Below are 23,735 nucleotides of genomic sequence, written 5' to 3'. Positions count from 1 at the left end.
AAGTAATATTGATAAAACTTCAAACAATATGCCTTCAGCATCTTGCTTGACTAACAGGTCAAAAGAGTTAAATTGTATATTCTGCTCAGAAGCTCGCAAAAGTGCAGATTGTCTTCAGGCAAAGAAAATGGATCAGTAAAAAAAGACAAATTGTTTTGGATAAAAAAGCTTGTTTTACATGTCTATTTCAGGGACATACATCTAAATTTTGTAGACGTCCTTTAAAATGTAGTATTTGTTACCGCAAACACCCTACTTTGATGTGTAATAAGGAACAAGGATTGCAAGAAAAATCAAACAGGAGTATCGGTAATGAGGTCAAAGATCTATCTAACTTAGGACAACAAACAAAATCACAGATTTATCTGCAGACATTGAGGGTCAATCTGATCCATGAAGGTTTGATTTGTCCTGTTAGAGCCTTAATTGATACAGGTTCGATGAGATCTTATATTCTTGAGTCAACAGCATCTGAAATTGGAATGTATGCCGAGGGGCAAGAGAGTTTAACTCATTCACTTTTTGGTGGTGTTAAGACGGATGTTGTTACACATAACATGTTTAAAATTGTTCTTGCCAATCTGAATAATGACTATAAATGTAGGTTCAAGGTTTTGGATCAACCTCTTATAAGTGAAAATATCCCTAGTATCAGGAGAGGTCCAGAACTTGAGGAAATAGAAGCTGCTAACATTGTTCTTTCGGATGTGGCTGAATCAGATGCAAAAATTGAAGTATTAATTGGTGCAGATGTTGCTGGTAAGTTGTTCACAGGTAACAAAGTTCAGCTGAATAGTGGACTTGTCGCAATGGAAACCTTTCTAGGCTGGACATTAATGGGTCGCTTATCTAGTGTTGTGGAAACTGATAATAGTAAGACAGAATGCAATACATCATGTGTTAGTATGTTTTCTTTTAGTGATCCTTCTGAGGATATTTCGATGTTCTGGAAATTAGAGACACTTGGTATTACTGATCCCGTAGAACAGAAGTCAAAAGAAGAGGTACATCCCAGATAGCACAAAAACGAGAAATTCACGTGAAATTTTCGTTACCTTTTTACATTATGCACGTGAAATTCACGTGAAAGAGTAGGTCTTTTCACGACAATTTCACGTGAAAAAAACATGCAAATGTCACACTTTTTCACGTGATAATAACGTGAAAAATCACAAAAAAAAGACGTGAATTTTGTTACTATATTTTCACTTTTTCACGTTTTAAAATGTTTTATTCACGTGAAATTAATGTGATAAACTGTGCGATTTTCACATTTTTTAACGTAAAAATGAAATTTTTTTTTTACCAAATTTTTACCTTTTTAATATTGTTTAAATTAAAAAAAACTTGTTATTTAGAAAAAGATACACCTGAAAGTTAAAGGGTAGCCTAATGCCAAATCGTGTTATGGAGATATCATGATTAGGAATCCAAGAATCACATTTTATTCTGTAACTGTAAATAATTTTCACTCTTCTACTTTTAATCATTAAAAGCATGTTATAGTAATACTTTTCCTTACTTTGGTTTAATTTTGTTAAAAATGTAAGTTAATAATCACCATATTGTCTTATAAATCTTTTGTTGATTGTATATTAATTAATGAAACAACAAAAAGTAATAGAGGTTAAATTCAAAAATTAAAATGCACATTCATGTTTGAAAAAAGTATATTAAAATAATTGAAATAATGATGAAATAACACAGTAGTTGAGATCCTTAATTGTTACTGTCTTCATCACCCTCCTCCCTAACAGGGATTTGAGGCTCTTCCTCGCCTCGGTTTTTCCTGGAAATAATAAAACAATATTAATGCAATACCAAACTTTATAACATCAATAAATAAAATACCCCTGCTGCAGCAAACCTGCAGACTAAGCGAATTTCAACTTGTCTAATTATATATTTACTAAAATATTTCCATAATTAAGACATATTTATTCCCAATTTAAATAGCATTAGATTTAACGAGTGCTTAGGTTTGCTGCTACGGGGAAGGTTAACAGTGTTTTTTGACCTAAAGTCAACAGTATCTGAAATACTGTAAATAGATTTGCCAAATTAGATCAATATTATATCCATAAAAAAGTAAACTACAACAATTTTCATTTTCTCCATAAGAATAACATGGGAATTATAAATTTGCACTTTTTTGAATTTTTTCCGTAACCATTAGGCATACAACAATTCTTCAATATACTAAATTATTTCTTTTTTTAAGCTCTAAAAAATGGTTGGGAAAGAAATTCCAAAATGTTATGTTTTTATAACAGGTTACGTACCTTGACGTCCACAATTCCTTAGTCGGTGTCTGTTGACTATAGTTTCGACTACTACGTAGTCATTATCGAAAGCAGAACGTTAAAATAATTACATTCGTTGAATGTCGTCAAATCTTAAATACAGGGTGGAACGAAGTTAGTGTTAAAAAATTTTATGTGTTAAACTACTAAGTATTGGTGACAAAATGGCACCAATTTAAGTTCCCATACCCTCACAGGTAGGGAATAACAGACAATTTAAGATTTTTCAAAATATTTGTACTTACTTACATAAAATGGCCATAAGTGCATCAAACATTGTTTTTATTCCAAATTCATTGTCATTTTCAGAATCCTCGTTAAATTTCCAATAGTAATAGTACAAATTCATTGAGATTAAACATCTGCATAAGCCCTTATTTGGCCACTGAAGTTTGAATTTGTGATTTTTTATAAAAAAGTAATAACTTTTTCCAAAGTTTTTTCTATACTACACTGGACTGTAGAGAGTGTCAAATATTACTAAAAACTTTTGCAGTTAATAACCTTTAAAATGATGTATAAACATCTACTGTTCCTTTGATTTGTCGTTCTCAAATTTAAGAGTTTCACACGAAAAACACGGAACGGCTAATGTTTAATTTCCTTTAAAATAACATGTATTTGCTTAAATAATATGGCAATAGCTGCAATAACAGTTATATTTGAATAAGGTCTATTGTATGTTTTGGAATCCTTGTGAGATTTATTGTAAGAATATTAAAGATCTATTAGGATAAACATGCATATAAACGTATGTTTCGTAAAAACTTGTTAAATTAGTTTTATTTGTATTTTTTTGAATACATTGAATATTGTTTAAAGTTACACATGGTACATTTAACTTAAGAATTTTTTTTAAGCATAAGCAAATACTTCCAATGGAGTAGCCTATAAAATTATGTAGATACTACACTTTACAATGTTGTCAATATGTTCACCAAAAACCGAAAATTAACCTATGAATAGTATACCAATTAATTGATTGTAGTGCTAAGACACATCAATCCAATACCACATCAATTGTGCTGGCTAATGGAAATAACTCAGTCAAGTGATATATTTCTTAACTAAAATAATTGTTAACACCTCAAAAATACTTAGTTTTAGTTATTTATACAAAAACTAAAAGTTAATTCTAAAACACACAATATTCTAAACTTAAATAACTGTTCCTTACTTCCTTGACGTTTTAATAGTTGCCTTCTATTTGATGCCAACTACTTGAGTTTTTTTTTGTCAAAATCTCCTCCATTTTCCCAGATACACAGCCAAGCTTTTTTGCACGTGGCACCAATAGTAGCATTAAAATACAACGTTCCCCTGACTAGCACATCTGCATTCATTATCCAGTAGTTAATTTCCTAATTATCTTCCACTAAAGATGAGTAGACCAAGTACTCCAAATAACACACAAAGCAAGTCCAGTGGACTTAGGTCTGGCGACCTGGCATGCCAGCAAACCACACCATATGACCCATCATTATCATTCTTATCATTCAAATTGTGTATTTTGCAAATTGTCAATCTCGCACATCGGTTGAATGTGCCATAGAACTAACACAGTAAACGATATTAAATTTATTCCAATAAATAAGAAGAAAATCCCCTAAATGAAAATTCATCACAAACCATAGGTTCATAAAGTGTTAATCCTAACAATTCCTCAATATTCTTATTAGAATTTTACAAGGATTCTGAAAATTGCAATAATACCCATTTAAACATGATTTTTAAAGCAGCTGTTGCCATATCATTAAAGCCAATACATGTTTTTTTTAAAGGAAATTAAACATTAGCCGTTCCGTGTTTTTCGTGTGAAACTCTTAAATTTGAGAACGACAAATCAAAGGAACAGTAGATGTTTATACATCATTTTAAAGGTTATTAACTGAAAAAGTTTTTAGTAATATTTGACACTCTCTACAGTCCAGTGTAGTATAGAAAAACTTTGGAAAAAGTTATTACTTTTTTAAAAAAAATCACAAATTCAAACTTCCGTGGCCAAATAAGGGCTTATGCAGATGTTTAATCTCAATGAATTTGTACTATTACTATTGGAAATTTAACGAGGATTCTGAAAATGACAATGAATTTGGAATAAAAACAATGTTTGATGCACTTATTGCCATTTTATGTAAGTAAGTACAAATATTTTGAAAAAATCTTAAATTGTCTGTTATTCCCTACCTGTGAGGGTATGGAAACTTAAATTGGTGCCATTTTGTCACCAATACTTAGTAGTTTAACACATAAATTTTTTTAACACTAACTTCGTTCCACCCTGTATATCGAACACACAAACAAACATAACACGAACACGGTAGACATTTAACATAATTGGCCGGCCGGCACACGTCACTGAACTGGTCGACGACGACTGACTATTTACCCCACTCCATTTCGTTTATCAGCTGTGCCTCCAGGACTCGAGTGGGGTAAATAGTCAGTCGTCGTCGACCAGTTCAGTGACGTGTGCCGGCCGGCCAATTATGTTAAATGTCTACCGTGTTCGTGTTATGTTTGTTTGTGTGTTCGATATATTTAAGAATTGACATCATTCAGCGAATGTAATTATTTTAACGTTCTGTTTTTGATAAAGACTATGTAGTAGTCGAAACTATAGTCAACAGACACCGACTAAGGGATTGTGGACGTCAAGGTACGTAACCTGTTATAATTGATTACCAATTCCGGAAGGCTTCAACATGAATAAATTATTTTTTTAGGGTCAAAAATGAGAAAAATTCATTTTTACCCCATAAACCCCCGTTCCCATGGTCTGATCATGCTGGTTCGCGAACTCGTTCGAATAAATGTAGGTTTATACCAAATTTCATCAAAATTGGATTTTTTTTTCGAGTTATCATGCTAATGTACACATATATATATATTTGAACGGATGGTGTTTTTGGCCTCTGGGGACCTCATAACAAAAAAGTAAATCGGCCCCGGGTCCAGGTATTACCATGAGACCTACGGTAATAGCTTATTCCCTATATGGGAAATTTGCCAAAAGATCACATTCCTTGTCATTAAGTATTTCCTTTTCACTTTCATTTCCCTTCCTTGTGATCTGAAGACTTAACACAAATATTGTCTTTTGATGTGTTTCATTGGGTTTATCAAGTTTATATCTCTATATAAATAAAATTAGAGTTTTGTCTGTACATTGCTCAGAATAATTTTACATTAAAAGTTCTTTACAAATATAGCAATTAATGGGAAATAGCTTTGATTGAGAAATAACTTCTTTTTACGAGGAAATCCAAAACCTTGGGACTTGATTAACGCATTTAATTGGTCAGATGTACTTCTTAACTGTAAACGTTGGTTTTTGGTACTGGTTCTTTTCCTTAGAACTGTTGGTAGCAGCAAGAATAATTTTTACGTACCAACACATCACTGTAATTTACAAATTAGTTATCGTTGGTGTTGCACCTTAATTATACAGTCGTATTACAGCCGTATTCAATTTAATTGATGTCTTAACTGTATAAGTTTTGTTTTCTCTGTCTGGATTCTAAAATGTTAGTTTATGCTAAGAAAATGACGACTCATTTTAGTAAAACATTAGTTCAGCAATTTAAAAAAATGAAATGAATGAGTTCATCATGAACTGCCACGAATTGTTTACGATTTACGTTGTTTATGTATCAATATTTCGTGGCCTATTTTGGTAATTTGTATTATAAATTACCAATCTAAATCGTCTATAGCACTTCAACTGCTGTTCTTAATATAAGAAGGTTTAAACTGACTACTATAAGATCCCCGTGCGTAGAACGGGCACACAGCTAGTAAGTTATAAAATTGTATGAATACTTAGTAGTGTAGACACAATAGTGAAGGGTGAAATCAAATATTTGTATGGCTGGTAAATTACAAAAACTGGTTAGAAGGTACATTGTTAGAATTAATAATAATGGAATATCATTCAAGTTAATGGATTATTTACTTAGTTTCTCATACTAAAATAAGTAGGTTATCATAAATGTTTTTTTTTTGTATTCTTCATTGCTGTGAAGACAATGATACTTGTGATAAGAATATTCAGGACTTGACCTGTTCTCCTCAATAAATCATTTTGCTATTCTTTATAAGATTATTGCTAGGCCTAAGCTGCATTATGTGTAGTAATAGGCTACCTTGACTTCTGCTTGCTGAGCAGACGGTTCTTTGACGGCCTCAGCCAGTCCTTAATCACATTCTCCAGAGCTTTTTCTGTTTCGGTGAACTGCTTCAAACCTGCTCCTAAAAGACATAGAGGAGTTAGGCACAATTGAAATTAATCGGACTAGCATTCTCTATATATATTTCCAAAATATGTTTTGAACAGTACATCAGCCGAGTACTCTATTCATAACACCGTGACGCTTTTCTTCGTATCGTTGTGGTAATGGTGTTCCAGGCACCCACAACCATGTGACATCACTGTCGGACGCCTAATCCACGTTCGGTTACCGGACGTGTATCCTTTGTGAATAAAATAACCTACCGTACAAATAAAACTTTAACTAAGTTAGCCTAGACAGCCTTGTTAAAGTTTTTTTTAAATTTTAAAGTTAACTTCACCATGTAAATCGCTATCATTTACTTAATGAAACCAATAAGTTAAGTAGGCCTCTCTGTAGGTAAGTTAGCCACAAAGTTTGTTTATAGCTAAGTTTGTTTGTGGCTAGAATAAGCATACTTCCTAAGGGAGTGATTACAGTTTCTTAACTGGGCTAATATCAATTGGAACTAAGTTATCGATTTGGTTGGTAAACTTTCATTTGATTTTTTCATTCTGCCTATAAGCAAGTTTGGTTAGCAAGGTTAGGGTAAGATATGACAGTTTTATTTTATAAGTTAATCAAGTTACCTACTTGAATAAGTAAGTATACCGGTTAGGCATAGTCTAAAAAATTTATTATTAATCAATATTTTCAATTTGATACTTGGTTTCAATTGATTACGCATAGCCCAACTAAGAGACTGTACCATACTTTTTAAGTTACCCTGAAGTTACATAGGCTAACTTAAGTAAGCCTAATTAAAAAGTGAATCTCCGGCTGGGGCCTAGACCAAACATGTACGTACTTCATAAGTTAAAAAGTTCTTAATTACAAGCCTTAAGGGGTACACTTAAATATCTGTTGGCACAAACAACCGAATGAGTAATATTGATTAACCTTAGGCCTACCTACCTAACCAAACAATAAATCGAATAATCAATAGGTCTATATCGATCAATATTTTCATTCGGTTGTTTGTGATAACAGATATGGAAGTGTAACTTACCCGCCTTAACCCTCCGAGTGTCCCTTGTTTTGGCCTTAATGTCTGCCTATGTTTTGCTCATTTGCAAGGTTTAATTAAAACGGATCTGAGAAGCTTAAAAACAATGTTAATTATACTGTTCTATAGGCCTATACCATTTTGTTTGTAAAATCATGGGCTTCAATATTATATAAAACATAAGGAACATTTGTTCAAAAAAAATTTTTTTAGGTAAAAAAAATATTTTGGAAAATTTTCAAAAAAAAAAAATAAGTTCGCGCTCAATGAAATTGTATAAATTATAGGCCTATAAATATTTGAAAATAGCCACTTTGTTCTAAATTTTATGAGGATTAGAAATATATAATCATATAGTGAGGTAAGTTATCAAAAAAATAAGTTATGAGTGAAAACCAGATTTCAGTACATAGCGTTTAGCTAAGAATGCATAGCCTAACCATAGCTAGGAATCTGGCTGATAATTTACATCAATATCACTACCTACTTCTTCAGGATCATCAACCAGCCCTTCAAAATCACTTAAATCTTCTTATAATGCACCACGTATATCACTACTTTAGATTTTTAACACTAAAACAATGATAAAGGTAATAAAACACATCAGTCATCGGTCCGAGGTTAACCAAGCTGTTTACAAATACGCACGTCAGCTGTCTGCTACAATATTTTCGGAACTAAAATGAAAAGCGTTTAGAGACAGTCCTCCGGAGAAAGCTCTGAATCTGTCAAATAAAACGATACCTAACTCGATCCAGTTAAATCAGATTTTGTCAGTCATAGAGCCGTCGCCGTAAACAGTGTTTGTGAGTCGCTGCAGCGACAAATAACACTCGGAGGGTTATGTTACAGCTGTGATTTTTAGAATCGACAGTGGAAATAGTTTAGCTGGCAGGTCTAGGCCTAAGTTAAGCCTATGTGGGTTAAGGATATGAAAACAGTAGGCCCTAGGCTACCTACCTTTAATAATTTCAGTAACTAAGTTAAGTTACACTAGGGGTAGGTGTATGGCCATAGCCATACACCTACCAAAATCAATATACATTTTTACAATATACTACCATGAATTGCCGCTCTCATTGATAAAGGTAAGTACAATCCTAATGTTGTTAGATACCCATAGGTTAGTCTAGATTCAGTATAGGCTAGATTAAATGAGAATAAAATTAAGAACCTTTAATTTATATAGTCAATGGTTAAACCTACCGGCACTCATGATGACTTATTGATTTATTTCTTCTTCCTACGTTCAATAACCAGTTTTAAATAAATAAAGAAGGGATATTTTCTTATAAAACAGGACCAGCCACGCCATGACTAAGTTACACCTAACTTACTTCTTAAATCATGGTCTGGGTACAGCCCTGGTAATTATTTTGCTAAAGGCTCTATATGGTAAAGAATTGCGAGAGATAAGTTTACAGGGCCTAGGCCTAATCAGATATTAGGCAATTAGGCAATGCTGGTTCTTTGGCAATGTGTCATTTTTGTCACACTCAAATTGTTTAGTTTATAAAAAAATCAAGGTTCATATTTAAGCTAATTTCTGACCTGGGTTATGTTTTCTCATCTTTACTCTGTCCAAATCACTTAGATATATAGGTAAACAGCCTAAAATATTGAAATAAGAAGTAATTTACTAACCTTCTACACTAAGCCTCCATACTTCCTTTTCTATATGTTGGTCTAAAGTGATATAGTCCTGCAGCTAGCTATACTTTAGTGTGCAAACTTGCGTATACTCAATATTCTTGCATAACGTTTTAGTTTGATGTCTAGGGAGTTTAAAAAACCTGGGTGTTTACCTCCTACCCCCCACGTTTTCCGGCTATGACGTAATCAAAATGGCGGCCATTGATTTTTAAAAAGCGTATATTTCGCAAACTATTTGTCGGATCGGAATGAACTTTTTTTTATTTGAAAGATAAGTTTACATGCTATCTGTTTTACATTTACATATTTGTTGTATGTTTAGGAAATTTTTCGTAATTTTGCAAAAATCTGTATTTTTAGTTGTAGAACATTTAAAAAGCTTTACATAAATACCAAATTCGATATGTTTTACTCAAAATATTACGTCAGGAAACTAGATAAATCTCATAAAAACACCTATTTTGGCGCAAAAACGCCTATTAGTCCGGCATCTAGGGCAGTGCACAAGTCTTATATAGACAGTTTTACCATTCAATGTTGATGTATGTGTCTAAATAAGTGTTTTCAACTCGGGTGTCACTTCTGCACCCACTGCAGTTTCCGGTTATGACGTCATCAAAATGGCGGAAAGGGCTATATTAAAAATAACTATATTTTACATACCATGTATCGGATCGCAATGAACTTTTTTTTTGTTTGAAAGATAAGTTTACATGCTATCTTTCATACATTTACACTTTTGTTGTATGTTTAGTGCATTTTTCGTAATTTTGCAAAAACCTATATTTTTAAATATTTTTGTGATATTTTTGTTGATTACGTTTTATTGATACAATATATCAGAAATAACTTAAAGAGAAGGTTACAGCACGTTAAAAGGGCTTTACAAAAATACCAAATTCGATATGCTTTATTCAAAGGATCACGTCAAGAAACTAGAAAAATTGTACAAAACAACCTAATTTGGCGCAAAAACTCATATAAATCCGACACCGATGGCTGTGTACGAGTCATATATACACAGTTTTACCATTCAATGTTGATGTATGTGTCTATAGAAGTGTTTTTAACTCGGGTATCACGTCTGGACCCACTGCAGTTTCCGGTTATGATGTCTTTAAAATTGCTACATGTTACGATTTCACCAACTATTTTACTTAAAATAAGACCATTACCCCCTTTTATGCAAATAAAAGCACAACAAATCAATGTAATTAGTCCATAGGAAGTTTCCCACTATATAAATACCCCCGGTGCAGCAATCCTGTTGACTAAACGAATTTCCATTTGACTGGATTGATTTTTCAATTAATATATTAAATTAACATTGTTTAAGAGTGCCTAGGTTTGCTGCTCTAGGGAAACTAATAAAGTGGACTTTTTATTCAAGTAGTAATGGCTTAGTGTTGGATAAATAAATCTGCCAAGTTTGATCAAAATATATCCATAAACAAGCCAACTACTACATTTACAATATTGTCCATAAAAATAACATTGGAATTTTAAATGAAAAATGTTTTTATTTTCTCCTTAACCAATAACCGTACAAAAACGCTTTTACCAACTATATTATTTGTTTTTTTCAAGGTCTTTCAAAAGGTTCGGAGAAAAATTGATAAATTTTGTGTTATAAGGGTAAAAAAAGAGAAAATCCCATTTTAGTCCCATAAAACCCCTCTTTGAACTCCGTTCCTATGGTCCGATCATGCTGGTTCGCAAAATTATTCAAATTAATCCTGCCTTACACCTTCAAACCAAATTTCATCTAACAATCTAACATTTGAACACACATGTTTTTGGCCTCTGGGGATATCAAATTAAAAAATGTAAACGGTCCCGGACCTAGGTATTACCATGAGACTTGCGATAATAGCTACTTTCAAATGTGGAAAATTTGCTAAAATATGCTTTTGAAAATCACGTAACTGACTTCCACCATTTGTGTCCAACTAATAGATGAAATTTGGTTTGAAGGTGTAAGGCAGGATTAATTTGAATAATTTTGCGAACCAGCATGATCGGACCATAGGAACGGAGTTCAAAGAGGGGTTTTATGGGACTAAAATGGGATTTTCTCTTTTTTTACCCTTATAACACAAAATTTATCAATTTTTCTCCGAACCTTTTGAAAGACCTTGAAAAAAACAAATAATGTAGTTTGTAAAAGCGTTTTTGTACGGTTATTGGTTAAGGAGAAAATAAAAACATTTTTCATTTAAAATTCCTATGTTATTTTTATGGACAATATTGTAAATGTAGTAGTTGGCTTGTTTATGGATATATTTTGATCAAACTTGGCAGATTTATTTATCCAACACTAAGCCATTAATACTTGAATAAAAAGTCCACTTTATTAGTTTCCCTTGAGCAGCAAACCTAGTTACTCTTAAACAATGTTAATTTAATATAATTATTGAAAAGTCAATCCAGGCAAATGGAAATTCGCTTAGTCGACAGGATTGCTGCACCGGGGGTATTTATATAGTGGGAAACTTCCTATGGACTAATTACATTGATTTGTTGTGCTTTTATTTGCATAAAAGGGGGTAATGGTCTTATTTTAAGTAAAATAGTTGGTGAAATCGTAACATGTAGCAATTTTAAAGACATCATAACCGGAAACTGCAGTGGGTCCAGACGTGATACCCGAGTTAAAAACACTTCTATAGACACATACATCAACATTGAATGGTAAAACTGTGTATATATGACTCGTACACAGCCATCGGTGTCGGATTTATATGAGTTTTTGCGCCAAATTAGGTTGTTTTGTACAATTTTTCTAGTTTCTTGACGTGATCCTTTGAATAAAGCATATCGAATTTGGTATTTTTGTAAAGCCCTTTAAACGTGCTGTAACCTTCTCTTTAAGTTATTTCTGATATATTGTATCAATAAAACGTAATCAACAAAAGTATCACAAAAATATTTAAAAATATAGGTTTTTGCAAAATTACGAAAAATGCACTAAACATACAACAAAAGTGTAAAAGTATGAAAGATAGCATGTAAACTTATCTTTCAAACAAAAAAAAGTTCATTCCAATCCGATACATGGTATGTAAAATATAGTTATTTTTAATATAGCCCTTTCCGCCATTTTGATGACGTCATAACCGGAAACTGCAGTGGGTGCAGAAGTGACACCCGAGTTGAAAACACTTATTTAGACACATACATCAACATTGAATGGTAAAACTGTCTATATAAGACTTGTGCACTGCCCTAGATGCCGGACTAATAGGCGTTTTTGCGCCAAAATAGGTGTTTTTATGAGATTTATCTAGTTTCCTGACGTAATATTTTGAGTAAAACATATCGAATTTGGTATTTTTGTAAAGCTTTTTAAATGTTCTACAACTTTTTCCATTGGTGGTTTTTGATATACTGTATCAATAAAACGTTACAAACAAAAATAACACAAAAATATTTAAAAATACAGATTTTTGCAAAATTACGAAAAATTTCCTAAACATACAACAAATATGTAAATGTAAAACAGATAGCATGTAAACTTATCTTTCAAATAAAAAAAAGTTCATTCCGATCCGACAAATAGTTTGCGAAATATACGCTTTTTAAAAATCAATGGCCGCCATTTTGATTACGTCATAGCCGGAAAACGTGGGGGGTAGGAGGTAAACACCCAGGTTTTTTAAACTCCCTAGACATCAAACTAAAACGTTATGCAAGAATATTGAGTATACGCAAGTTTGCACACTAAAGTATAGCTAGCTGCTGGACTAATAGTAATTTCCAAAACTTTCACTATAGTGCACTAAACCATAATAGCAATAGGCAAAGAACCTTTGGACGCCGTTTGTTGGAATTAAAAAGTTAACAGGCGAACGTGACATTTTTTTGAATCCTCATGTGCCAATAATGGCACGCTGTCAAATTAAGGGTTAATAAAGGTAGGAGAAAGTTTCCTCCAAATAAGAAACCGTGTAAAATACAATTGTTTTTTATTTATAAAATGGAAAACAGGGTTTTTTTTATCACCATAAACCATAACTAAAACAAACTTTCATAATTCATGATTTGCAAATCTTAATCTCCACGAATCAAGCCATCAGTCCAGTAAAACGGTATATTATATATTAACTATTAACAAAGTACTGTGCAGATAATAACAAAAATATTCAATTTTAATTTCGACTTCAGAAAAAACGTATAGATTTTGAAAGTACAACAACAACAAAATATCTCCTCAAGATTTAAGAATAAGTCAACTGTGGTTTGCTTTTTTATTAACATATTTTGATCAAATTCGGAAAATACATTCATTACTTACTAAACTATTAACATTTTGAAAAAAAAACACCTTTTTACCGCCCTTGTTGCATCAAACCTAAGTACTCGTTAAACTAATTATATTTAAATAGGGAATAAATGTGGTATTTTTAAGGAGGCATTTTTAGTGTACACCCAATCAGGCAAATGGAATTCGCTTACTTGCAGTTGCGGGGTTTTTTCATATGTTATACATTCAAGTATAATACTATTTGAAACGATAAAAAGTGGGGGGGGGATCTTTACATAATAGTTTTATGATTATGAAAACTCGTTGTAAGCTGAGCGCTAAAGACGTTAGCTGGACTTCAGGCTCAAAATAACTTAAGATTACACTAGATACAATAAAGATGTTACATGAACATGGCCATAATTGTTGGACACTACATCGTATGGCATTATTTAATTTTTGTAAATAATTGATTTCGGCAGAAAAATTAATTAATTCAAGTGTTTTGACTTTTTCATTGCACAGCAGCCATATCTAACTGTTGGAAAAAGATCGTTCATTGTGTTTTAGATAGCTAGAGTCCATAAACATGGATTTGTAAAGTTATTAATACAAATATATAAGACCTGTCAGTAAAAAGATTCATGTGTGGCATGTGAATGAACACGGCAAAGGAAAAATATTATAGGACCAAAATTAATTGTTGGGTACATTATTTTACATCATATAACATTATCCATTTTTGTGAATAATTTATTTTGATACAACGAGAGGAGTAAAAAAGAAAGAGTGTATGATGATGCTATCAACAATGTATTTTCGGATCAAAAACTATGGGGCGGCCCAGATTAGCCTCGTTCTTGCGAATGTTCGTTTGACCCCTAGAAAATATGTTTATTCTACTGTAAATTGTTATTCTGGCAAATCTTTGTTATATTTTAAGGATAAAGCTTTATTCTTTTAACTGTATACTTTGTACTCGCCTTTGGCTCGCTGGGGGCTCCGCCCCCAGGCCCCCTAGCTGTTAGTCGTCATTCAGAAATTTAGGAAGGGGTGAGAGGCCATCACCAAGAAGCCGGGGAAATTTCAAGCCCGTAGCACACCTAGAAGTGGTCTAGAAAGCACTCTCCGCATCTCTAAATTCTTTGTGGGGTTGTAATAGCGAAAATCGATATTGAAGTAATAACCATTTCACAAAATATTCGAGTAGATTGATAAGTAGAGAATAGTAAAGTATTATATTAAGTAAATAGTTCATCGTAAATATTCATGTATAAGTTTATGAAAATATATTAAGTTAGTTTTGTTTCCCTGTCAGTTAGCCACAAACTGTATGGCATATCCAGTTCCGCCACGGGGAGGCCAGGAAACGTAGGAACCATATTAATTTACAATTATTTATATTAAAAGTTATATTATTTCAAGTAAAAAGATGTTAGTAAACATTTATAAATTTATTAATGAAAATAGATCAAGTAATGTTTGTTTCCCTGTCAGTTAGCCACAAACTGTATGGCATATCCAGTTCCGCCACGGGGAGGCCGGGAAACGTCGGAACCACAAACAGTAACACAAAACAGACAAAAACACACGAAACACACAAAAACACAAGAAACACACAAAAACACACGAAACACACCAAATACACAATAACAAACTAAAGGTCGGGGACTTTTGTTAAGGCAGACCCCTTGTCGTACTGCCATGGATGTCAAATCACGACGGGGAGTTTTGTTGAAGCAGATCCCCTAGCCTACTGCTTAGGTCAAAGTAGGAATTAACGAAGGAGCTCGTCGTATACAATGTTCTTTGCATAGGCAACTCCTTCGTGGACCCTGTCAGGATGGACCAGAACAACGATGTCGTCAGGATGTCTGACTCTACTGAGAAGGACGTACAGTTGACCATGCGTGAAACAGTCACTGCGAAGATCGACTCCGACACGATCAATCGTCTGGCCCTGGCTTTTGTGGCCAGTCATGGAATAGGCCAACATGAGAGGAAACTGAAGACGGCGGACGCGAAGCGGAGACCCCTCGACAAACGGGAAAACGAATTGAATCCGGGGAATACAAATCGGATCGCGTTGTCCAGGAAGTCGCACTGTGATCAGACGAGGTCTAATAGCGGTCACGATCACTTTAGTGCCGTTAACAAGTCCGCTGTCAATGTTCAGGTTCCTCATGACGAGACACATGGAGCCAATCTTTAGTCGCAGGACATGGTCTGGCACGCCCTTGCCAGTAGCCTGGTTCAACAAGTGAACGTCTACATCCATACCATCGTCGTTCTCCTTGTCCACAGAATCAGCACTTCTCAACTCATGAACGAAGCCGTCCGTCAGGTTGAGAACAGTGTTGTTGATCTGCTGGACATTGGCGTTCATGGTTGAAAGAATAGCCCGGCCAGCGATTCTATCTGTATGGCTCAGGTCACAAACGGGGAATACAAAGTCAACTAAATCGTGTAGTGATGTCACATATCTAATACCGCTCAAAGGAATCAGACTTGAGCAGCCACGGCCTTCTTCAAAATCAACAGATCTAATTGTTCCATTGCCTACTTTAAGGAGAAACTCAGAGTACGCAGTGGAGCCAGAAGTTCTGTGAGGGGTGGACAGGGAAAAGATTTTGAAGCTTGACCACAGAGATGACGCACACAGTGATACACAAGCAATGTCTGCTGGAGTACGAGCTTTAGCTACAACTGGTGCGATCTGACGGAAATCTCCGCAGCAGAGGAAGATCTTGTTCCCAAATGGCTCAGGTGAATTCATAAGGTCACGCAGAGATCTGTCGATGATTTCAAAAATGTACCGGTGAGCCATCGGGGCCTCATCAAAAACTATGAGCTGGGCTGCTCTGATGAGTTCTGCACGCTGAGATCCGTTGGTCAAGTTCCAATACCCAGTGCCATCGCCGAGATCAAGTGGCAGCCTAAACATACTGTGTGCTGTCGTGCCACCAGGCAGACTACCAGCAGCAATGCCGGAGCTAGCGACAGCAATAGCAACCCTGTTAAGACTACGAACGTATGCGAGGATCACATGAATTAAGAAGGTCTTGCCGTAGCCGCCAGGTCCGTCGAGGAAGATAAGTTTTATGGACCGACTACCAACCTGGCCATGTAATATCGATCTTACATAATCAAACACCACTCTCTGGTCGTTGGAAAGCTTTGGTTCCCACTCATCTACTAGTGATCTCTGTTGATTCTCACCGTAGATGAGTAGTTCCCTACCCAATTCGGTCGTGTCGTCATCTACAATGGGCAGACCGTGGTCGGCCAAGCAGGACCCCTGACGGCGAAGACTTCGATCGATTTCAATCAGACCCAGCTTGAAAGCAACGTCGTGATCAAGAGGATTCCGCTCCAAATGGTCCTCACACAATGTATCCCGGAAAGCATCCCACAAGAGGGCCGCGGGAGCTCCCATGTTACAAAGTAGAACAAAGAAAGAGCGGAGCCTCGGGCCGACCATAAATCGAGCAGCTTCCTTCAGTGCCTGGTGGTACTCGTCCTCATCTTCAACCAAACCGAGGGTGCGTGCTACTTGTTGGAATGTAGTGCAACCATCACCACCTCGAGTGAGCAGATCGGCGTAACCACGGCATGGTATGATCATGAGCAGCAGCCGAAGAAAATATTGCTCACTCCTGTTTGGTGAAACCCAGAAGAGTCGACAGATCTTTTGGCCACGTTTTCTGGAAGTTAAGAAGTGCTTACCGTCTGGATGTTCGTAAACCTCAGCACTACTTGGACGTTTGCTGTGAACAATGTATTGTTCAAAAAAACACTGGTACGTCAAATTGTCAAACATTGGGTCACGAGGCCTATTGAAATAAAAGATCAAGTCAGAGGTAGCTCCAGAAGTGGCGTGTGTCAAGTTGTTAGGTCGAAAACACACATTCTGTTTTCCCTCTAGATGAACAGGGAGACATTCAACGGTGGGCTCAGACTTTGATATTGGGAAATCCAAGAGACGCCAGCATGCATCACTGGCTCCCACCATACGCTTAGTCACATAGTGCTCGACTTCATCGTCTTGTTTACTCAAAGGAGTAACTTTGACGTTCTGAAGCGAGCCACCCTTCATTAGATATTTAAATAGATACTTAATCACTCGTCGAGTGGAAGCTACCTCTAAGTTGATGTGTGCCTCATATTTTAGAAGCAATGCTGAGTTATACGGTACAACCCAGCCGTCATGCACAGGAATCGATCTGTTTCTTGAAGTTATACTCCCCTCATTACCATTGGGGGGTAAACTTCGATATGGTGGACTGTATAAAAAATGAGGGATGTGAGATATATTATGTTAAGATCAGCTTTAGAGACACACTGTGAGCACAAAATAATAAACTTTTAAATAGGAAGAAATGTGATTTGGTACCTTCCTTTTTACTGAAGTGATGTCTAGTAGACCGTTGACGCACTTGATGTTTGCTGGCCAGCTTTCGCGTACGCGACCGGTAGTTGCACCAAGAACAGTTTGAATACAGTTTTTAACTATTCAGTTCACTTTTTTGTTAGGTGTGTCACAAATAAATACATAAGATAAACATACGATAATATAAGTTCAATTTATATGCCACAAATAGAGTAGGGGAATATTATAATACAAAACTAGGGAAAATGGCGAGAACATGATGCCGGGTTGAAGAGTACATGAGGAATGGGGGAAATTGCCAGACATCACGTGACAGGGCAAGGGTCAGAACAAAATATGAATGAAGTCTGGATTCACCTGGTTGCGTAGATGCTTGAATACGGAACATGCCGCCCGCCTTGAACCATACATGGTTCAACAGATTCATAAATTGATTCATTGACTCATAAATGGGCACAAGTAATACAATGTAGATATATATACACAATAGATAATGATGACACACCTAATTATAAGATATGATAAATATGATAATTATAAATATAAATAAACATGAAATAGGACATTGAATAGAAATGTTTTGTGATTAGGGGAGCGGGTACACCTTGGTAGCAGGGCGACAGAAAATTCCTCTCGAAGTCTTGATGGAGACAACTCGAACGATGCCATCTGCTCCAGGTGATGTCTTCACAATGCGACCAAGAGGCCAGAGAAGTGGTGGTGTTTTTGGGTCATGGATAATGACTAAATCGCCTACTTCAAGATTCTTGTTTGGCTTTATCCACTTTTTCCTTTGTTGAAGCTGGTGCAAATACTCTTGGTGCCACCTTCTCCAGAAGCGTTGATGTAGAGCCTGAACTGTTTGCCAATGCTTTAGTCGATTGTCAGGAATATCGGATACATTTACTTCAGGTACTGCAACAAGAGATGTCCCGATGAGAAAATGACCTGGGGTGAGTGCTGTGATGTCAGATGGATCTGCTGATAGAGCTGTTAGTGGACGAGAGTTCAATACTGCTTCCACCTGCGTGACAAGAGTTATCAGCTCCATTAGTGTTAGAATTTGATCTCCAATTACTCTCTTGAGATGGTACTTTGAGCTCTTTATGGCACTCTCCCAAAGGCCTCCTTGGTGAGGCGCGGCTGGTGGTTGGAAATGAAAATTAATTGAATGATCGAGGGCGAAGTTAGTGAGAGCATCTTGAGTATTCCTTTCATCAATGAAATTCTGGAAGGTCTTATTCAGTTGCTTGGAGGCACCGACATAGTTTGTTCCACAATCAGAGTATAGGTGAGCACAAAGTCCACGACGAGAAACAAATCTTTTAAGAGCAGCAATGAATGAGTCCACTGAGAGATCAGTTACAACTTCCAAGTGCACCGCTTTTGTGGTAAAGCAAACAAATAGGCAGAGGTATGACTTAAGCTTTTGAGAATTCCTAGTGGTGTGTACTTTCACTTCAAAGTGACCGCTATAATCCATGCCAGTATGATAGAATGGTCTTACAGGCCGTAGTCGAGTTTCGGGTAAGTCTCCCATAAGTGGAGGTTGATTTGTAGGTTTCAACTTAAAACATCTTTGACATTTAAAGATTACAGATCTGATTACACTACGAGCAGATAATATCCATACTTCTTGAGTGAGGATCGATTGCAGCAACTGAGGGCCTGCGTGTAAATATTTGAGATGATAGTGCATGACCAACAGTTTTACAACATTATGAGATTTAGGTAACAGGATTGGGTATTTGGCATCTTGAGTAAGGTTCGAATGTTTCAACCTACCGCCTACTCTTACCAAACCGTTATCGTCAATGTAAGGTGATAACCGAGCCAGTCTTAAGCTGCACTGAGTGCCCTTTTTCAGAGCTGTGATGTCATCCTTGAAAGATGAAATTTGAATGAGTTTGAAGAGATTCATTTTAGCAGAAGAGATCTCTTTATAACTAAGTTGTCCAGCTAGTCGGGCGTTCCCACAAATATTATGGATGAATCGTAGAACATAAGCAGTGACATTTACAAGTTTTCTAAAGCATGAGAATTTTTCAAGTAAATCAAATCTGTAATTTTCTAACTTTTCAACGTTAACTAGGACATTCAAGGGATTTGGTTTGACTTCAAGAGTGTCTTGATCAGTGATTAAACTGAATTCGGGCTTTGGCCAAAGATCTGATGACAAGTATAACCATTCAGGTCCCTTCCACCACAATTGGTGGCTTAAGAGTTGAGATGGGGAGAGTCCTCGGGTTGCACAATCTGCTGGGTTGTCTAGGGACTTGACGTAATGCCATGATTCAGGAGAAATTAATTCTTGTAGTTCTGAGACACGGTTGGCCACATAAACTTTTAAGCGATAGGGGTGAGTGCGTATCCATGTAAGAACAATGGTAGAGTCACACCATGCATACATCGAGTCAATCTTAATGTGGGACGAAAGAAGATTTGAACAGTATTGCAGGAGCTTTCCAAGTAGGTGAGCACCGCACAGTTCGAGACGAGGCAGAGATACTCTTTTTAGTGGGGCGACTTTAGATTTGGCCATTATCAGATTAATTTTAACATCATTCGATAAGTTGATCACACGGAGGTAGACTACTGCAGCATATCCTTTCTCCGAAGCATCGCTGAAACCATGAAGTTCTGCAAGCTTATGAGTTGAGGTAAAGATGTAACGTGGGATCCTTAGGTTTTGGATCACAGGTAGTTCTTCTAAAAAGGAAATCCATTTTGTTCTTATCTCATCTTGAATTGGATCATCCCATTTTAGACCTGTGGTCCAAAGATATTGAATGAGTGTTTTAGCCCAAAATATTACAGGTGTGAGAAATCCTGGGAGATCATAGAGTTTAGCGATTGTTGAGAGAATCATTCTCTTGGTTAGCAAGTGGCCTACTTCAACATTCTTTACTTTGTATGAGAGCATGTCTGTCTCTGGGGTCCATCTTAAACCCAATACACTGTAGAAGGCCTCACTACCATCAGTCAACTCCACTGGTGATTCTTTGTGTTCGACTGGAATCTGATCCAAGAGTTGGGGTGCATTACTGATCCACTTACGGAGTTCAAAACCGCCTTTAGACAGCAATGTTTTCAGTTCATTTTGAGCTGACATAGCTTTATCAAGATCTTCAGCTCCAGCTATAATATCATCATAGAAGATAGACTTGGTCAAGATATCAGAAGCTTGTGGGTATGGTTGACCTTCGTCCAAAACTAGCTGGTGCAAGGTTTTGATTGCAATAAAAGGGGAACAATTAAGCCCATATGTAACTGTATTGAGTTTGTACGTTTGGAGTGGATCATCTGGACTAGCACGCCAGTATATCATTTGATAACTTTTGTCCTTATCAGAAACCAAGATCTGACGATACATTTGACGTATGTCACAGGTGAATACAATTTTATGACATCTAAAATACAATAAAACATCACTGATATCATTTTGAAGTTTGGGACCAGGCATGAGAATGTCGTTCAATGATATGCCATTAGTAGTTTTAGCGCTGCCGTCAAAAACAACACGTATTTTTGAATTCGGGGGATTCTCCTTGAAGACACCGTGGTGAGGCAAATAATAGTATTCAGAGGTGGGAGGTTCTTTACAAATAGTCATATGACCTGATTCAATGTAGTCATCCATAAATTCAGAATAGAGCCTTTGTAACTCGGGTTGATTAGAGAATTTCCTTTCCATCGAGCTAAGTCTCAATTGTGCTTTGTTACAAGATTCACCAAGAGGGGAATGATTTGGTTTCTTGGGCAGCTCGATTATGTAACGACCTGAGTCATCACGTCTATGGGTGTTTTCAAAATGTTGTAAACAGAGGGTATCTTCCTCAGTCTGAGCCTTGATCCGTATTGGGGGTTCTTCTAGTGTCCAGAATTTTTGAAGTGAATTATGAAGATCCAAATCATGAGTTGTCAAGAGTGAGATGGGAAATGTGTTTGATGAGTTTCCTGCTACAGAGGCTACAGGAGCGAGGCCCATCACAACAAAACCAAAAATGGTTCCAAGAGCTTGAGGTAAATTTTGTCCTAATCTATGCTGTTCGCCTGTGAGGGTTAGGGCAAATAAGTCTGCACCGATAAGTAAATCTATCTCTCCAGGCTGATCGAAACAGGGATCGGCTAGGATAAAATGTTTCAAAGATTCCTTAACCTGGTGTGAAACTGGTATCTGAGGCAGGGGTGATGTGATACTACTCAAAACCATACAAGGATGGTTTTTAGCCAAAGGATTTCCATTGATCGCAGACATGTTGACATGTACGATACCTCTAGAATTAATAACTGCACCAGAGATTCCTTTTATTTCATCATGGAGTCGAGTACGTGGGGCGTTGATGAGTTGAATAGCTTTCTCTGATATAAGGGTAAGTTGGGCAGCGGAGTCGAGCACAGCACGGAGTACAGTATGTTGACCATGTTGTGAAGAGACATGAACTAAACATGTACCAAGAAGGATTGTGGTTTTAGTTGGATTGAGTTGACTAGACAATCCTACAAAAGCGTTAACGTTTGTAGAAGCAGTAGGATTAATAGTTGTTGTATTCTTTGAAGATGAATTAGGTGTGTAGGTCTTATTTTGAGGAGACAGCTTAGTTTGATAGCTTGACTGTGACTGAAGTGAACTACGTGTGGGCTCATGCAATAGAGTATGGTGATGTTTGGAGCAAATCTGACACACTTTACTTGAGGGGCAGTTGATTGTGTTATGAAGATAACCGAGGCAGTTTGTACAAATCCTATTCTTGCGAATAAACTCAGATCTTTCACTCACACTTCTAGCTAGGAAAGCTTGACACTTGTATATGTTGTGATCTGCAGCTTGACAAAATCTACAAGAGTTGGTTGTGGCGACAAGAGCAGTTTTTGTATGGTTGGTGAAATGTGGCTTACTTTCACGTGTAAACTTACTAGGCCTAGTTATGTTTGTAGGACACTTTTGGCCAGTGGAATACTTTGAGGTAGATGGTGAATTGAGACAAATACTAGCACCTTCTAAACGTTTGAATTCCATTTCAAGAAAGGTCATTAAATCATTAACAAGAGGGATCTCATTGTTTAAGGCGCGAGAGTCTTCAAAAGATTTTCTAATATCAGCTGGGATCTTCTTTAAAAGTGTTAAGACTAACAGGGTGTTTTCAGTTGTAATGTCATGATTTAAGTTTTTCAAGGCTTGAGTATTTTCCTTATATACAGTGAGAAATGATTGTAAGCTCTTAAGCGAACCACTAGTAATGGGCGACAAATCCAGAATTTTTGTAACAAGCTGAGTGACAATACGTCTCTTGTTTTCATAGCGATCCTTGAGAAGTCGAAGGGCTACCACATAGTTTTCAGGAGTAATATTAAGACTCTTAACCAAGTCTAAGGGCTCACCACTCAGGGCACTAAGCAAATACTGAAACTTATTCACTGGGGAGACAGAATTATTCGCATTGACAGAGGCTTCAAAAATATTATAGAAACTAACCCACTCTTCATAGTTACCACTAAATTTAGGCAACTCAAATTTAGGCAGGCGCAGAGAAGCTGGAGGTGGAGTAGGTGTTACAACAGGTTCAACTGGCAAAAGAACTTTAATGTCACTTATAAGGGCTACATACAAGTCAGAAAGTTCATCATGCATTGAAAATGATTCCTCCTCATCACAATCAGAAGCAGGGTCATCAGTCACAACTCTATTAAATAAAGTTTTAAAGTCAGTAAATAGATCTCTGACCTCCTCATTATAATTGTGTAAACGCTGTATATTAGCAGGAGTCAATTCTTGACCTTCAGTTCGAGGAAGTTGGTTTGACAAATATTTATTTATTTTCTGAAACCTGTTTTTAACAAGTTTTGCTTTTCTTTGTAGGGTAGTGAA

At 36.1% G+C, this 23,735-nt stretch overlaps 2 protein-coding genes and 1 long non-coding RNA gene across 3 annotated transcripts; all 3 read right to left on the bottom strand.

Moving 5' to 3' along the window:
* Window positions 1–1,652: 1,652 nt before the first annotated feature.
* Window positions 1,653–6,554, bottom strand: LOC128982540 (uncharacterized). The gene is made up of 2 exons (XR_008489686.1): window positions 6,449–6,554; window positions 1,653–1,789 (listed from the first exon to the last, which is right to left on the bottom strand). It is a non-coding gene; the product is annotated as an uncharacterized LOC128982540 (long non-coding RNA).
* An 8,699-nt stretch (window positions 6,555–15,253) lies between these two features.
* Window positions 15,254–17,572, bottom strand: LOC128982543 (ATP-dependent DNA helicase PIF1-like). Its single transcript, XM_054401499.1, has one exon. The coding sequence runs from the start codon at window positions 17,570–17,572 to the stop codon at window positions 15,254–15,256; it is 2,319 nt and encodes a 772-aa protein (XP_054257474.1).
* An 880-nt stretch (window positions 17,573–18,452) lies between these two features.
* Window positions 18,453–23,498, bottom strand: LOC128982542 (uncharacterized). The gene is made up of 2 exons (XM_054401497.1): window positions 23,360–23,498; window positions 18,453–22,366 (listed from the first exon to the last, which is right to left on the bottom strand). Exons 1-2 carry the CDS (start codon window positions 23,496–23,498, stop codon window positions 18,453–18,455), a joined length of 4,053 nt encoding a protein of 1,350 aa, XP_054257472.1.
* Window positions 23,499–23,735: the final 237 nt, after the last annotated feature.

Source organism: Macrosteles quadrilineatus, unplaced genomic scaffold (assembly GCF_028750875.1).
Source record: "Macrosteles quadrilineatus isolate MER2022 unplaced genomic scaffold, UCM_ALF_1.0 Scaffold_482__1_contigs__length_60286, whole genome shotgun sequence".
NCBI classification, from domain to species: Eukaryota; Metazoa; Arthropoda; class Insecta; order Hemiptera; family Cicadellidae; genus Macrosteles; species Macrosteles quadrilineatus.
Note: the sequence above shows the minus strand (reverse complement) of the source record. Positions and strands in the feature narration are given on the sequence as shown.

Excerpts from the sequence above, each read along its gene's own strand:
- LOC128982542 (XM_054401497.1), bottom strand. The coding sequence starts at position 23,498 with ATGCATGATGAACTTTCTGACTTGTATGTAGCCCTTATAAGTGACATT. Across the intron at positions 22,367-23,359 it reads TGAGTTGCCTAAATTTAGTG|GATTGTCTAGTCAACTCAAT; the intron begins GTAACTATGAAG and ends ACGCTTTTGTAG.
- LOC128982543 (XM_054401499.1), bottom strand. The coding sequence starts at position 17,572 with ATGAAGGGTGGCTCGCTTCAGAACGTCAAAGTTACTCCTTTGAGTAAA.